General features: G+C 32.9%; 1 protein-coding gene and 1 long non-coding RNA gene across 5 annotated transcripts; both read left to right on the forward strand.

Annotated features, from left to right (window-relative positions):
* The first annotated feature begins 665 nt into the window (after positions 1-665).
* On the forward strand, positions 666-15,923 carry LOC127838671 (MAM and LDL-receptor class A domain-containing protein 1-like). 3 transcript variants are annotated; one of them, XM_052366540.1, is made up of 10 exons: positions 666-1,273; positions 1,456-1,522; positions 1,883-1,969; positions 2,239-2,397; positions 3,576-3,841; positions 4,051-4,189; positions 5,640-5,696; positions 14,033-14,179; positions 14,464-14,586; positions 15,771-15,923. In XM_052366540.1, exons 1-10 carry the CDS (start codon positions 1,007-1,009, stop codon positions 15,818-15,820), a joined length of 1,362 nt encoding a protein of 453 aa, XP_052222500.1. In that variant the 5' UTR covers positions 666-1,006; the 3' UTR covers positions 15,821-15,923. The 3 variants fall into 3 exon arrangements, with proteins under 3 accessions (XP_052222500.1, XP_052222499.1, XP_052222501.1); XM_052366539.1 differs by having other exon boundaries at positions 669-1,273; positions 1,880-1,969; XM_052366541.1 differs by lacking the exon at positions 15,771-15,923 and adding an exon at positions 15,008-15,139 and having other exon boundaries at positions 670-1,273; positions 1,880-1,969.
* LOC127838672 (uncharacterized) lies at positions 7,301-11,763 on the forward strand. Of its 2 annotated transcripts, XR_008029902.1 has the most exons (4): positions 7,301-8,440; positions 8,744-8,806; positions 9,025-9,159; positions 9,923-11,763. It is a non-coding gene; the product is annotated as an uncharacterized LOC127838672 (long non-coding RNA). The 2 variants fall into 2 exon arrangements; XR_008029900.1 differs by having other exon boundaries at positions 7,301-8,806.
* Positions 15,924-16,142: the final 219 nt, after the last annotated feature.

Here is a 16,142-nt window from a genome sequence, read left to right on the forward strand (position 1 = left end):
ATGTGATGTTGTAAGTATTGTTTTAAAGTGTATATGGCATCCAAAGAAGATATACAGGTGCTTACAATTATTTTGCTCCTGATAATGTTTCTTGAGTTTCATTATTCAAATATATTCAAAACATTCTTTTTTCTGATACGCTACAAATTATTTGAAAATACACTGGATGCATTATAATATGTGCACACCTTATCAGTGGAAATAACATCAGTAATTCCAAAATCACAAATGAAATGTTCATAACCACTGAAGACTAAATATCAAATTATCATTTTGTAATCCTGGTGTTAACCTTGATGAAAAAAATGACATGGAACACCATATAAATTTAGTATCCAGATCGCGTTATGCACAGTGGCGTTCATTTGTATACATAGGGGGGGGGGGGGGGGGGGGGTATTTACGATGTATGCTACAAAAAGGCCTATTAATTAGCTAGCTATATACAAACTCAATTATTGTATTGCCTTTAAGTATGTTGTACCGAACACTGTCATCGCAACACTACAGCAAGTTAAAAACACGACAGCACGACTCATGTCAATGTCCTCGCGATGCAACTATGTATCTCCATATTTCAAATAATTGCATAGGATACAAGTGCAGTTGAGAGTAATGTTCCGAATTCTAAATCTAACTTGCAAACCCTTGCACGGTGAATAGCCAGTAGACTGATAAGATGTGTATAAAACAAAACGGAGCTTACAATACGTTAATTTAAAAGTCAATCAGTTCGGCAATTAGTTTGGAATTTTTTGCCTACGCTCTAAGGAGATAATCCGAATCTATTAAGGATTGTTGTACACTTTTGAAATTGAATAACATAACTGAAACTAATAAAGCTTCATTTTCCGAAACTTTAATAGCATTTTAAATTATCCTCGTTTAACCCGTTGCTTCGTTATCTACATCTAAACTGCCCGTGTATACTGAACTCTTGAGAAATACACCAGATGCAACGTTCGTGTTCGAGTTATCACTTTAAATTGTTAAATTTAATTGTCAAATGAGGGAGCGTATTTCACAACGTTTTGGCAAACAGCTTTCGAAGATTCCGTGTAATATGTGGCTGATTGTGTTTAGTTTCTTGACAGTCCTAGTTCGATGCACATTTGCTGAGGTGTGCTTCTGTACAAACGCTACAACGTCTTCAGCGGTGTATTCCAAGCGAGAACTACATTCTGACGTCATCGGTTACGTTGGTAAAATCGAGTGTTTCTATGGAGATTACACTAAAGGAGCCGATTGGGTAACAGTTCATGGTCCAGGAAAGGTAATCCACCGTTAAGTATTGTCAAGTATAAGCATTTGGCCAAGTGATGGTGCTGATTTTAAGGAATTAAAACATGTCATATGCAACCTATTATTTGCCTTAATACGCATTTCTTGTATTTGGTTTTATGCTAAGTATGCTAGTAAATGTTTTCATCAAATACATGTTTTATTTTATTTCAGGATGTGTACATTAGACGAAATGACTTATCGGCTTGTGGCCTTAATGCGATTCCTCACTACGACATACGTATGCTTTAACAAATGCCACACTACTGTATTCTAAATTAATAATATCCAAATCATTTTCTAGGCGATAAATACTATAATAACGAGATGATTATTAGTAGACGTTTTTGTATGCACCATCAAATGTTAATTTGAAGAAACACTGGTCTGAAAAACTCCATAGGAAACTTCCAAATAAAAATCAGACATATAACTCATGGGGCACTATATTGGCACATACGAATGTATCAAAAATATTACATAACTATGGAATAATACATATTAAATTAATATTAATAACACGAAGACATATATATATACATGATATCGGTTCATTTTAAAGTACATGTGTTGAATACATCAACTCGTTGTCTTTCAGTAGGAAGGCTACACAAAACATACGAAAGAAAAGTGGCCGCATATCGTGGTCAAGTTGTAAAGAATGTTTACCGCAAACGATTCTTATTAGGTACTGTTATATCATATACGTCTTGTTTAATATCTTATAAATTATCTATTGCTATTAGATACACTCTATTAGATAAGAAAGAGTTGCAAGGAATGTTACAATCAGTGTATAAAGAATAATGTCAATATAAGAGAAACATGGATATATTATATCATAGCAGAATTTTTAGTAGGATATCAAAATTGATGAAATTTTAATAACTAAGTTAAATTGTGTGTTAATTTGAAGTTGACTAAGACATAACCAGCTGAATGTTTTATGATATTCAGATAGCCTGCATCAAGCGCAGTGCACCTTTGATCATAATTCGATGTGTTCATGGAATAACGTTCCTGGTCACGACGACTTTGATTGGGTTCTGTACCAATCTTCAACGCCAACGGACGGCACTGGGCCTGACTTTGACCACACATTGCGCAACGCATCAGGTGAATAGTTATTGTATTATTAACAAACTTAAAGTGTTGATATATCTATATGAACAATGTTGAACGAAATGAAATTCGTGTCTCAGCTATAACTTTGCCATATACAGATGGCTTTGTTTTCTATTAGAGGATTTTTTTAAATCGAAGCGTAATATAGGGGCATTCGTGTCCTACGAACACATATATTGTTATGTTATAATAACCACGACTGACTCACAAGACTTAATACTCATTTACAGAGCAAATCTTTCCTATTTATATCGTCCTCAGTTAATTAACGCAAAGTGTCCCTTGTATCAGCTATATTGATATTGGGAAACATGAGAAGTATTTTAATTGGTTATTTTGTCGTTACCGTGAGTTATCTAGTTTCCGAGAGTAACTAAGATGTTTCAATTTATTTGCTTTGTCGTTCTCAAAATAAACTAATTGTCCCGATGAGATAGGTAGTTCGTTACATCGACTTAACTAAGCCATTCCAACAAATTATTCAGTCTGGAGAATGAGTTACCACCTCTTGGCAATGATATACTTAGTCGAAGAAATGGTAACGATATAAATAGAAAGCAAATGATCCATCTTTATAACGGTAGTTATGACCGTTTAAAATATGATTTCTTTATCAGAATATCAGTTAGACCTGGGACAGCTTTACATATACTCATAACACTACTAATATCTTCATTCGGTCCTTACAAAATGGTCAATACATTTGTAGAAACATCTGACATCTCTCATCCATCGACTTTTGTATTATCTGTTTTTAGCAAGCTACCAAATTTCAGTGGTTCTTATTATTTGAGTAGCTACAGAACATCAAAATCTGTTTAAATTCGTAAGGTTAATTATCGAATACTTAAGTTTAGAGTACATGTATTTGTTTTGCAGCTTTTTGTGAAACTGTTACAACGCCTGACAAACATAGATACATATACTTTTAAAATACACTGCACCAATACAATTGTGAATAGTGTTCATATTACGTAGCCACTGGCTATATGTTTAGTTTGCATATCGTCAAAACGTCACAAATTGACGAGGTTGGTAGTCTTAAAAAAGTTAACTGTTCATAATTGGTTTGATGATCCATTTTGTTCGTTTAACATCAGTTTGATTGCACATTGACAGCTTTTGTACGGTCAATGATCAATAATCTATTGATTTATGTTCGATTTCAGGTAAATATATTTTCATTGAATCAAGTGCCCCGAGAAGCCTGTTTGACGGTGCCTGGCTACAAAGTCCAACAATCGAGGCCTCTGGTCAGACTGTACATTGTTTCCGATTCTGGTACCACATGTATGGAGCAGCTATAGGTCGACTAGACGTGTATCAAACTAAAACTAAAGACATTCCTGGTAACCTGATGTGGTCAATGAAAGGTGATCAGGGTAACACATGGCATGAGGGCCAGGTCGCCCTTGAGTCCTTCCACAATTACTCGGTAAGTAAACTTTCCTGTTTTACAATATTTTCTCTTATATACTTAAATGAAGCATTAACTTTACATATATATATATATATATATATATATATATATATTTAGCATGCATTTTATCAATGCAATATACACACACACTTTATGTACAAGTATAAATTCAAAATATGCAAATGTGTCAAGTCTGTTTAACGAACGATAGCAATTTATTTTAGATCATCATAGCTGGTTACGTAGGCAATGGTTTCCAAGGTGATATTGCTGTTGATGACGTCGGTGTCTCAGATGGGTATTGTGATGTCAAACCGCCTAGTGCGTCAAGAACTGAAGTGGTTAATTCCACACAGACACGTGGTTTGTGAACTTGTAGTATATTATGTGTTTGTCCATACTTGATATGGGAGAAAATGTTTTTTATCATAAAATTGCGTTTTTTTATGAAGGCAAGAATGTAAGCCCAAAATGCATTTGAAGTATTATATATATATATATATATATATATATATATATATATATATATATATATATATATATATATATATATATATATATATATATATATATATATATATATATGCAAGTAGCGTAATTGATAACGTTATGTACGATCTTTACGACATGACGACATAATCATTCATTACGTCTTTGTTTTGTTTTCGTTTATATGTGTATGAGTTGGGCTTTTGCATATTCAGAATGTGTTCGTGGATAACGATGACAACTCTCAAATTCAATTTTTATTTAGTGTAAGATAACATATATATATATAATTTCAATTGTGAAGCTATCAACAATAACATAAGCCCTCGTGACCAGCATAGGTAAGTTTTGATCCGGGCTTTCTGTGACTCACAGTTTTAAACAGACGGGCTTGTACAATTCTGTGGATCTCAAGTAATTATATACGAATCGGGTGTTCTTGGACGAAACGTTAATTGTTATGAAAATGAGTAGACATTTTAGAAGACATATAAAACAAAGTTTCAATAGTTTTTTTTTATAAAATGAAATTAAAATAGGATATAACAATAAAGTCAACAATTTTTGTTTGCTCGTCGTTTCATGAATTAAACCACAGTATGACATCATCGTGCTGACACAGTGATATGTTATTGGATTTGATTTAAAATATTCTAGTTGTTTTACAGACGTTGATAACACTGACTTGTGTATATTCACATACGTTTAATTGTTAAAGTAGTTAAATATTTCCTGAAGTTTAACGTGTTCATGTCACATGACTTAGTTTGGAATAATAAAGTGAGAATGCAGTGGTTTTACAAGCATAGTGCAAATATAAGATGCATTACGCAATTCGCCGGTTGTGTCTGCTGGCACATGTAGTTGCAGATAGTGACTATTACTTGTTCCTTTGAAAAAGTTTCAAACGTCCACATTTTGTTATATTTACGACAACTAAACCGTGGGTTAGTACAAGGTACAATGCTGATGTAACGCTATTAGGGGGCTTTAATTTTTTTCTTAATGACAGTTTTAAATGTCGACTTTATTAATAGTATAAGTAACAACTTTACCGTGCAATTGTGTTTAATTCTACAGCATTATTTGTTAATTCTTTTGGTGTTTGAACTGTTTTTGAAGGGAAATGACCTATACCTGAGTGAGCATTCAATCGTTTTACAAGCATTATTGGTAAAATATGAATTACGCATTTTGCCTTTTCTATATGGAAGCAAATGTAATAGCAAGGGGTTGTTATGTTTTGTTCCTTTGAAACAATTTAAATATTTACATGTTTGTAGTCAGACAGGGATAATTGTGTAATTTAAAAGTCTATTTTAAGGCACAACAACAACTTCGATGCCACCATCAAGTGTTACTAAACCATGGGTTATCACAAGTAGGTACAGTAGTTATGTAACGACACGAATGGGCTATTAACTTTACCGCAAAGACACTTTTAAATGCCCATGTTATTAATAATGCCAGCAATAGTTATGTTTCTTCTTTACTTTTTTGCTTTTTCATTCCCTTGGTGTTGGAACTGTTTTTTTTTATCTAATCGAGCTAATATAAATGTAATGCCTTGTCCAAAATTAACCCACTTTCTAACCCAAACCCACTTAAACCAACATAAAACTGTGTTTATTCTGGGTTTTTCTGAATGGAAGTTGGTTTTTGTTAGTTTAAGCGAGTTGTATGTGCGTTTAACTGAGTTAAAAGTTTTTTTTAATAAGAAGATGTGTGTTTAAGCGAATTTTTTCCTGTAAGGAGTTGGTTTTGTGTGTGTAAAAAGTGAGTCTCTTTAGTAATGAGTTGGTTTATGTGTGTTTAAGTATGTATTTTTGATTCAGAAGCGAGTCTTTCACAACAGAAGTTAGTCTCTTTAAAAAAACAGAAGTGGGTTTAAGCGAGTTTAAGTTGGTCTTGTTAAAATAATTTGAGAGGCTAAAAGACTCACTTTAACACACTTTTTTTAAATAAGTTGGTCTTTTGCTCATTAATGTAATTTAAAAATGAGACAATTATTCTTCAACTGGGTCTTTTTTCATGTTTAAAACCCTTTATAATAACAGTGAATATTAAATGAGAAAGGCCATTTGTTATCAACAACAATGATATTTTATAAATAAATAAATCCTATAACGATTGAAATCATCAAAAAACATTTTGATACTATAAATAATAATTTTGCTGATTGGTAATTTCCGTAAACTGCTTTCCGCCACCTATATAAGCTTGGGGTTACATAGACTCTTATACTGATATTTAACCCAAATAAATTACTGTCTTCTACACAAACTATTAACATACCTTTTTAAAAGGCAATAAGAATAATATTTATTATTTTATTATTATCTGCTAACACCATTCAGTATGTGAAATTCAAATATTCACAATAAAATGAAGTTACCAGTGCTGTGTATTATGGCTATTTGCGTGTTGAAATGTGCCGTATCAGTGGGTATATCTGAAGTAGATTATGGCAGACACAGAATGGTATCTGAGATAAGAGATGAGCCCTTCCTCAATTAAATAACCTTTGCATAATATAATTAATCCCGTTTAGTGCTCCATCTAGGCCTAACAAAGGGGGGCAGCACTCGGTCACACCACTGTCCCACCCTGCCCCCCTTGGACCAACACCATGCCCTTGTTTTTATACCATCGCATTATTATAGAGGAAGTTGTATTTGTAGTTTCAATTAATTAATTAATCAACATTTTCACACTGAAACTAGTTTTATTTATTAAAAACACAGTCAGTGTTTTAAATGAACATAAAAATAAGTTAATAATTTTTTATTGTGGATACAGAAATTCCTTTCCATTAGAACTGGTGCAAGTATAATTATGAGCTTATATGAAAGTGTTTGTTTTTTTACTTTGAATCAATAATACAATAATAAATAAATTCTAAGTACAATCATATATCTAGAATACTTTGGATTTAATTTGTTTTTTTGTTTGGGGTGGGGGGGGGGGGTTCCTGGCCTTTTTATTAACAGCTTGATTGGAGGTTTTAAACGCGTTATTGGCAAATATGAGGAAAATAATAAAAGCTATAAAACATATAGTGATATTGAAGTTCATAACCGAGTTTAATAACATATATTTATAATTAAATGTTTAAATTAATACTTTTCGATATCGTCCATCTCACGTTCGTGCCATTTGTGACGGGTGACAAACATGATAAAGCAAAAATATGCGAATGAATCTGATTATACACAGATACAGTAACATATAAATCCAACCATGTTTGTCTTTTTCGTTTTTCGAACGAAAGTTTGATTACATGTTTTTCTCAGCCACTCGGCTGGCAATCCATTTTGCATTTAAAAGCGATGTTGTTCCCGCGACACACGTTAAGTGTTTATTTATAATTAGTATATGTTGTTCGTCTCTAGAACGTATTCTTAATCGTTCATCGACACACGCATTTTATTAATCCACGCCAAGTATATAATATCATTTGTTTACTTGATTGTTATTATCATTTACGCAGATAACCATATTTTTTCCCGAATATCCGCCATCTTGACAGAAAAGTAGTCAGTATACGACACGCGCTAAATCGTGTATTTCCGACTACATTCGCCAACCAATAGTTAAGTCATATTGTCGCTCGGCTCGAGACTCATGGGGGAATGTCATTTACTCATGCGCAACATTTTTTTTTCTTAGAAACAACAAAAATCTGTTAACGTCGTCAAGAATTTTTTAACGAAACACACATGTATATTTAAAAAAACATCGAAAAGAAATACATACAAATGAATCGCAATCGTAATTACTCGTTAATAAACGCCAAGTAGTTGGGACGCTGGAAATAGGAAAAGACACTCGTAAATTTCCGTTAACGACCTAAGTTTACGATATGCCGAAGCGTTATTTTGATTGGTCGATTTTCAATAAAACAAATCCTCAATAGAGGGCGCCAAATGCGTCGTTCGATGTTTCTGCTTGATTTCATCTGTTTACAAACAATAATTGTTATGTTCTCTTTCATATTTTGCCAAGTATTAATGGGAAAATTGCGCCTTTTCGGTGTTACGAAAGAGGGCAATTCTTTCTTCGATAAATGAAGCGGACTAATACGTTATTGGAGATTTCGTTACGGCAAAATTTCAAGGAAAAGCGGTAAGCGTATCTTCATTCAAAAATCATAACGACATATTTCTTTCTTAACATTGGTATCTCATATAAACTAAGTGAAATTACTATCTACGTGTGTTTAAAGAAGCACGAATAATATAAATTATATGTTGATTGCCTTTACCATGTACATGTGCATAGATAAATGCCGTTCACAAAATCATGTAGAGAATCGCTGGTGATGGAAGACCCTGATCTATAAGTTTCCCACAGCCTGTTCGGTTGCTGCTTCAGATCTAATTTAAATGTTTGCTTTTCCCCATTTATATTATTTTCCATAAATTGCAGGTGATTGATGGGGCCTGATCAGAAACCTTTATGACAGATTGAACTTGAAGGGTGAACTTTTAAGTAAGTACATGTCATTTTTCTTAATAATAATGTAGTTGCTTGAAAATGTTTGAAGGAAGCAAACACTATAATTATAATGATTGCACGGGATGCAACTTACATAAATTTAAGTAAACATTTTTTATTTTAACCACTTGTCTTTGTTTACATATGACTAAGACATGATGATATCATTTATGTTATTTAACAAAGGAAAGTTTAAACCTTTTGATTTATAGGAATACTCGACTCAGATGACACCAATAATCCACCAAACGAATTCTCTGCACCAGCTGCTTCTCAGGTGAAACAGAAGAGGCTTCACTTCCGACCAGTCCACACACCCAAATGTCGAAATGAGACTATTCATCTTGGTACAATTTCAAACTGTATTTTCTGTCAAACACCACTTCTTTTAATTATTTATGAAAAGACTTTAGTCACATGTGATCACGGGATGAAAGACAAGAGTAGACCCACAAATTGAAAACATTATTTGTTGGAAAAATCAAGAACTTTGATTGCTTATTCATACAAAGACCAATTTAACTTTTTCAATATGAAAGGAAAAAGCCCCTCTTCATACAGAAAGGAGTCAAGTTAGAAGTAACTATTACATTAATAGCAAGTTATCTCCTTATTTAATAAATAGCAAGTTATCTCATGTTGCCAGATGAAAACTGATATAAAGATATTGCCTTAGTCCTATGTATTTAAGGCCGTTTCCATAAATGATACAGAAGTATTTTTAACAGCGTTAAAGATTTGTTTTACAATAAATAACTTTAAAAAAATGTTTATCAATTACAAAATTGTGATTGATTTAATATAGAAAAGCTTAAAAATTTCCTTTGTGATGTTTAAATGCTATAATTTTCAATCGACCAGTAGTGACTGGTTTTAACTGGGTATTGACCACTGTCCCGGTTGATACTCAATTGACCGGTCAATATGCCAACCCTGTCTTGGATTAAACTTGCAAAAAATAAACAAACAAAATCAACAAGCAACCTAACTTATTTTAACAATGAGTATTTAACATTTTAACAGCAATATTTTCACATTTAGGAAAAGATTAAAAATTAACAGGTTTGAAGAATGCCCTTTTGAAAGTGTTTTGGTGTTTATCTTTTGCAGATCAACCAGCGTCAGAGATCCTCAAGAACAGATGGACACAAGCAGAATCAGTGTCCCTTCAGCGCCTGCTTTCCTGGTCTCTTCAAGATCAGGTTTAGGCACAAGCTGCCATCCAGGTCCCCCAAGCGGTCAAGGTCCTTCCAATTGCTACTATACAGGTCCCACCACCTTATGCACTCAAGGTCCCTCTATACTTTGAATTCCACGTTCCTCTGTCCGCTGCGGTTCAGGTACCTCAAACAGCTGTGATCTGGTTCTCAACGAGACATGGCTGCTGAGGGCATTACCTGCTGCATGGCCCTTGAACGCCAGGACCAAGGCTTCCTTCTACAGATCAGAATGTGATCCAATGAAAAAAATAGCATTGAATATGCATGACACAAATTAGCTTTGTATTACATGTTTATCTGCTTTTTGTTCTGGCAATAATCTGTCAATCAATAGAGTACTTAAAAAGTGGTACAAATCTTTCCATTACATGTGTTAACATATTTATATCGAACCAACTAAGAACAAATGTTGCCATTGTACTCGAAAGTGTATGTTGATTTATGTCTTTCTCATCATATCAATTTTTGTTATGTTGAAAAACATGATTTGTGGATTAAATATTTTCAGATGCTTTTGCCAAAAAATTCCATTTGCCTCTGGTGGAAGTGGATGAGAAGATGTGTGGGAGGCATTGAGGCGCTTGCTGGCGATGTACAAAGATATTTTATGTATAATGCTAGGATGTTATGTAATAATAATATATTTTGTTTGCTATTTAATTACCTTTGGATGCTTCAACTAATTTATTTTGCACTGATTAGTACTTAATGTTTTATTGTTTTTGTTTAAAATGTTCAATATAACTCTAATTCGAAATGCAACAATGCACTATTTTGCGTTTTTATGGCAACATTTATCAGATTGAGAATTCAGTATTTTTTTGTTGGTATTAACCTTTTTATTTAATATGACATGAATATATTTAGTAACCTGTTAACTCAAGAAATACATGTATATATATGCAAGTGTGTACTTTGTTCTGTTATATGAATGATGTATTATTGCCATGTCGTTCATGCTGTAAAAACGTATATGTGAGTTTTCGCGTTCAGACAGTAAAGTTTTAATTCATGTGTTCCTGTTTTGTTTGATTATATAATTTTCTTGTATTGAAAATAACGTTTTCAGTGAGCTAAAGCATGCTAATGTTGGTTTAAAGCGAGTTTTAAAGCATGTTTTACTGTGCAAAAATTAAAAAGTCTTGCTTTCAGCTCACTTAAAAACCGAGTTAAGCTTGCTTTTAGCTCACATAAAAAAAAACACTTTTTAACCACTTAAAACCAACTCTTGAGACAGAAGTTGGTCTAAGCATGTTAAAAAACCCTCTAAAAACCAACTTGTAGAAAATAATACTCACTTTAAACCCACTTCAGTTGGTTAGAAAACCCACTATGTTGGTTTTAAGCGAGTTAAACCAAGATTTAACTTAGAAAAAAAAACAAGTCGGTAAGCTAAAAAACCAAGTCGGTAAGCTAAAAGCGTGTCTGAAAAACTCGCTTTTAGCACTGTGCCAATATCGCAGGGATTAACACAGTTGAAGAAAACTCACTTTTAACCAACTTCAGATGATTAAAAAACCCACTATGTTGGCTTAAAGCGAGTCAAACCAAGATTTAACTTAGAATAAACCATGTCGGTAAGCTAAAAAACCAAGTCGGTAAGCTAAAAGTGTGTCTAAAAAACTCGCTTTTAGCTCGATGCCAATACCGCAGGGTTTAACACGGTTTAAAACTGAGTTAAAACCGGATTTTGATAAATTTTTTGACAAGGGAACGGTCGTTTAAATTTTCAAGACCGTTCGCACGCGGACAGTATGCATTAACACACTTTTCAGTTCTACTTCACTGGGTTAAAGGTGATTTAGGATACTTGCCTGTAAATGAGATACCCTTAAGTAGATTTATCAACCTTGGGTTTTAGATTCCCTAAGATATTACTCAGGATATGCATTTAAATAAGATACTATTTGAGAAAATAAAGATCTATTAACCATGGGCTTAGTTTAAAATAAACCAACCAAATTTCCATTTTGATTCGATAACAATAATTGATTTTCCTTAAATGTTCACATACAGGTGATTAGAGTCAGTCGCCAACTACTCAAAGTTTCTAAAAACGTATGTCTCGCTTGTATTTAAACTAATAGTATTCCTTTTTCAGAAATATGTCCATGGGGTCACATTTAAAGATACCACAATACCATAAGTGTATTAGAAAATTCGGTATTAATGAAATTAACATACAGCCATACGCATGCGCACTATTTATAACTGGGCTTAAGTTCTGTAAAACGTTTCATTGAAATAATACGATTTTGTAAACGTGAGTTCAAAACCATCTGGAAGTGAAATCAAATAATTTTGAAATGAGTTTCAAAACTATGTCATGAATTTAACATATCAACACCTAAAACATATCGGCTTTTGAATAGGAAATAATAATAATTGCGAATATATATGCATGGATTTAGAGAAATGCCGTCGATTAACCCGTGCGTTTCATATATATATAGCTCGAATATGGATTGGTATCAACTTGTGCCAGGTATGTTAGGGCTAATCAGTAAACGAAAATGCAAAACTCAGTACACGAGTTAGATACTATCCATCCTTTAACAAAGTAGATGAATGTTGCCGTCAATAATTTAAATCGGATTCGCTCCCGACCAATTGATCCACTTGTTTGATCCAGGTTGAGACACTTAAATAATTACCATCGTCCAGTTTCAGTGCGAGCAATTGTGTGTTTCTGTTATTAAAGTGATTAGTGTTAAGTAATATATCAAATGTGCACAAGTAAGTATTTTAAAGTATTCGCAATCGAGTTGGTTGTTATATTCAGCAAACGTCGGTCGATTACTTGTCATTGTTGGGGTATTCTGCTTTCATTTATGTATAATTTGGCTCAATCATATGCAAATATCCGTTGTCATGTCTTACCCAGTTCACTTCTAGTTCAAATATGATACAAGGTGCAATTTTGTCGATGAAAGCCACACATATGACCTGGTGTCGCTGAGGCATCCCCTTTCAATAAGGCTTCTTTAGTTTTCTTCAAATTACATAACGATAACGTGCCCGATATACCATGATTTAAGTATGACAATTACTTCTGAAGGTAAACGTCTTCACGTTTTCAAGAAAAAATAACGATATTGCACAGTAAGTGAATGAACACATACCGCCATGGAAAATTAATGTGTTAAATGCACATGCGTTGTGTTCATTTATGTATACACAATTGCGGATAGGCCAATCGTAACGAAGGGCCGACAAGAATGTTACACATGTAGCTTTTTAAAACGGAATTGTACTATTTCGTCTGAATTTCGATACTGAAAACCCGACTCATTACCGATTAAATGTGTTTCCCAATTTAAGTTGTTTTCTTATTGCTTAAGATTACACAATATTTGTTAGTATTTTATTACGCATGCAATCTTGTTTTCAAATTTCAAAACGTTTAAAATTGATGTGTCTTAGTTAATTAAATTACGTTATCTATAGTTTTATTAACACCACGCTTATGCTCAAAATCAATGGTTTACAAATCTGATGTAAATGCATTACAAACCTGTTTTGTCACCTCGGCACCGTAGCTTCTTTAAAAAAAAAAAGGCTATTGTTATGCTTCATTCTATGTGTATCTACACAGTGTTCAAGTTAGACAATTACTTCGAAAGTATTATAGATTATGTACAATAGTCTCGATTGAATCGTTATTATTTTATATCACTGATGCAAACATGGTCAAATTATAAATATAATATTAATTGAAAATAACATATTTAGTTTTAACATGAAACCGCCGTTATATACGACGACTTTTGTATGTGTGCACGAATATTTGTATTTTATTTTAGACTTGCTGTTATTTTTGCTAAGATGTTCGACTATCATCATGTGAATCTCTATACAGCCAAGTATCTAAAACTATTTTGAGAACAAGAATGACGTATGCAATAAGGTGTATGAATTGTATGTCAAACACGAGTTTCTTTCGCTTATGTCAACCTACGGGATTTGTTATATATTGTACCAAATAATTCATTATTTGCAGCTGTCTCAACAAGTGCTCCGGGAACAACGGAAGTGTGTGAAGACCTTGACAACGATTGTTACACGTATGGCCACGATCACATCTGTGTCGGTGAGATGGTAAAGTGGTCACAGATTCATTGTCGGAAAAACTGCGGATTCTGTAAAAGTAAGTAGTAATCGTCTCTCACAGTCAAGTGTAAATTGTTACGGAAAGAAAGATTTTCTAAAACATTTAAACATATAGTTTCACTATTTTAAAATGTATTTGTAGCCATTTGCGAGTCTTTCAATTATGTAAAGATTATTAACATGAAATATAGCGTCAACACTGGCATACTTTGATAAAACACATGTCAGTTTTTGTTATGATAAACACGTCTTATATATTGCTAAATAAAATCCACTCGAACACTGTATAGGCCTTAACGTGTTTTTATTTTATTACAATAGACAACGTTTGCGAAGATGTAGACCCAGACTGTGATACATATGGTACTGGGTACATATGTAGTGAAGAGTACAAACCTTGGGCCTCAATACACTGTGCAAAGTTCTGTAACCTGTGTAACAAAGGTAAATTTCATTGCAAAGCAATTAATCACACTTGAAGCATAAAACTAGATAAAGACAAAACAAAAATAGAAATATACCAGTCTTAGTGTCGGACATTTAAAACATATACCATCTGTGATCCGCTTAAAATGTCTTCAGTATTTTTGAAACGCGATAATGCACGAATATCACCAAAATCAAATGTTAACACGTCATGTATTTGTTATAGATAAGGTTAAAGCGATAATTAACATTTGTTACTTAATGTCGTTCATGGACTTTGTTTTTGTTGTATATAAGCCTGGCATTTTGTAACTAAGAGCGGTAAAAGATCTTGTATTTTGGTACATGCTATTAACTGTGAAAAGCCAATGCTTATGCTTTTTATTGCAAAAAAATAGTTATTATAATTATTATTGTCTAAAATTGAGATAATTTTCAGGAAATGTCACAACAGTTTCAATGTAATCGACGTAAAGAACACAATGTGTCTACAACTTAACGGATGGCACCACGTGTATTGTTCAGTTCTACTACGTGCACGACATTGTCTATTAAAATTGTTTGCAAAATATACCCTGAGTTTGTGCTACTTACCTATTTACTACGTTGAATCATAACTACAATATGTCTGGAGATAATGTTTATTCTGCAATATATACAATTGTAGGTAATATATTTTACAAAACATAACTTTTGCAACCGGTTTCAAACAAGGCGTCATTATTGTTCCCATCTGTTAAAAACTACATTAAAACATTACTATATAAATCATAAATACTAATTATTGCGGGTAATACGTTATTGTAACGGTCAATGTGAAGCATAACTTCAGCATGTTTGGAAGGATTTTAATATTTCTTAAGAATAGAGGATTGCATATGAACCTTGAAACATTCAAATATAAATTAAGCCGAATGTGCATCCAACGGACAGGGCGATTGTTCGTGAAAACATCCGTGGTTTTCATTCAGATAAGACTTGTTTAATGTTTATAATGTTCAGTAAAAGCCACACACACGCTAAAGCAATACCTGTTTAACCAAATATTTAATAAATACATCATCTATGCAACATTATATTTTACAAATCCGGATATACTGAAATAAAGCAATTACATTTAATTAAACGTTTTTATGTGTATTGCTGCTTTATTTTTACAGTGTCATTTTTAATGAGAACATATATTGTTTACTATTTTGCAGATTCGGCATACCATATTTTGAAAGATCTGGGACTTCCCGAGTATTCTTGAACCTTTACAAATGAAGCACATTTTCAGAAACATTTGAACTAAGCAAAGTGTCTGCGTTGTTTACACAATAGTTTAATAAATGAACCATTTGAAGGCAAAACTATCAAGTTATATTTATTACTGCACGCATTTTTGTGATAGGAGATTTGTTTTAAATGTTGATAGCATTCTTTTCCAGAAGTCGTGAAAATAAGAAACTAAAAAATGATTTGCGCGGCTTATGTCACATTTATATATCCACAATACTTTTCCGTTTTGAAATAGGATAGGCCCGTTGTGTAGTTCGATGCTATGTATGAAGCACATACTATATTATTTATTT

This window comes from Dreissena polymorpha, chromosome 7 (genome assembly GCF_020536995.1).
Source record: "Dreissena polymorpha isolate Duluth1 chromosome 7, UMN_Dpol_1.0, whole genome shotgun sequence".
NCBI classification, from domain to species: Eukaryota; Metazoa; Mollusca; class Bivalvia; order Myida; family Dreissenidae; genus Dreissena; species Dreissena polymorpha.

Excerpts from the sequence above, each read along its gene's own strand:
- LOC127838671 (XM_052366539.1), top strand. The coding sequence starts at position 1,007 with ATGAGGGAGCGTATTTCACAACGTTTTGGCAAACAGCTTTCGAAGATT. Across the intron at positions 1,274-1,455 it reads CAGTTCATGGTCCAGGAAAG|GATGTGTACATTAGACGAAA; the intron begins GTAATCCACCGT and ends ATTTTATTTCAG. Across the intron at positions 14,180-14,463 it reads AAACTGCGGATTCTGTAAAA|ACAACGTTTGCGAAGATGTA; the intron begins GTAAGTAGTAAT and ends TTATTACAATAG.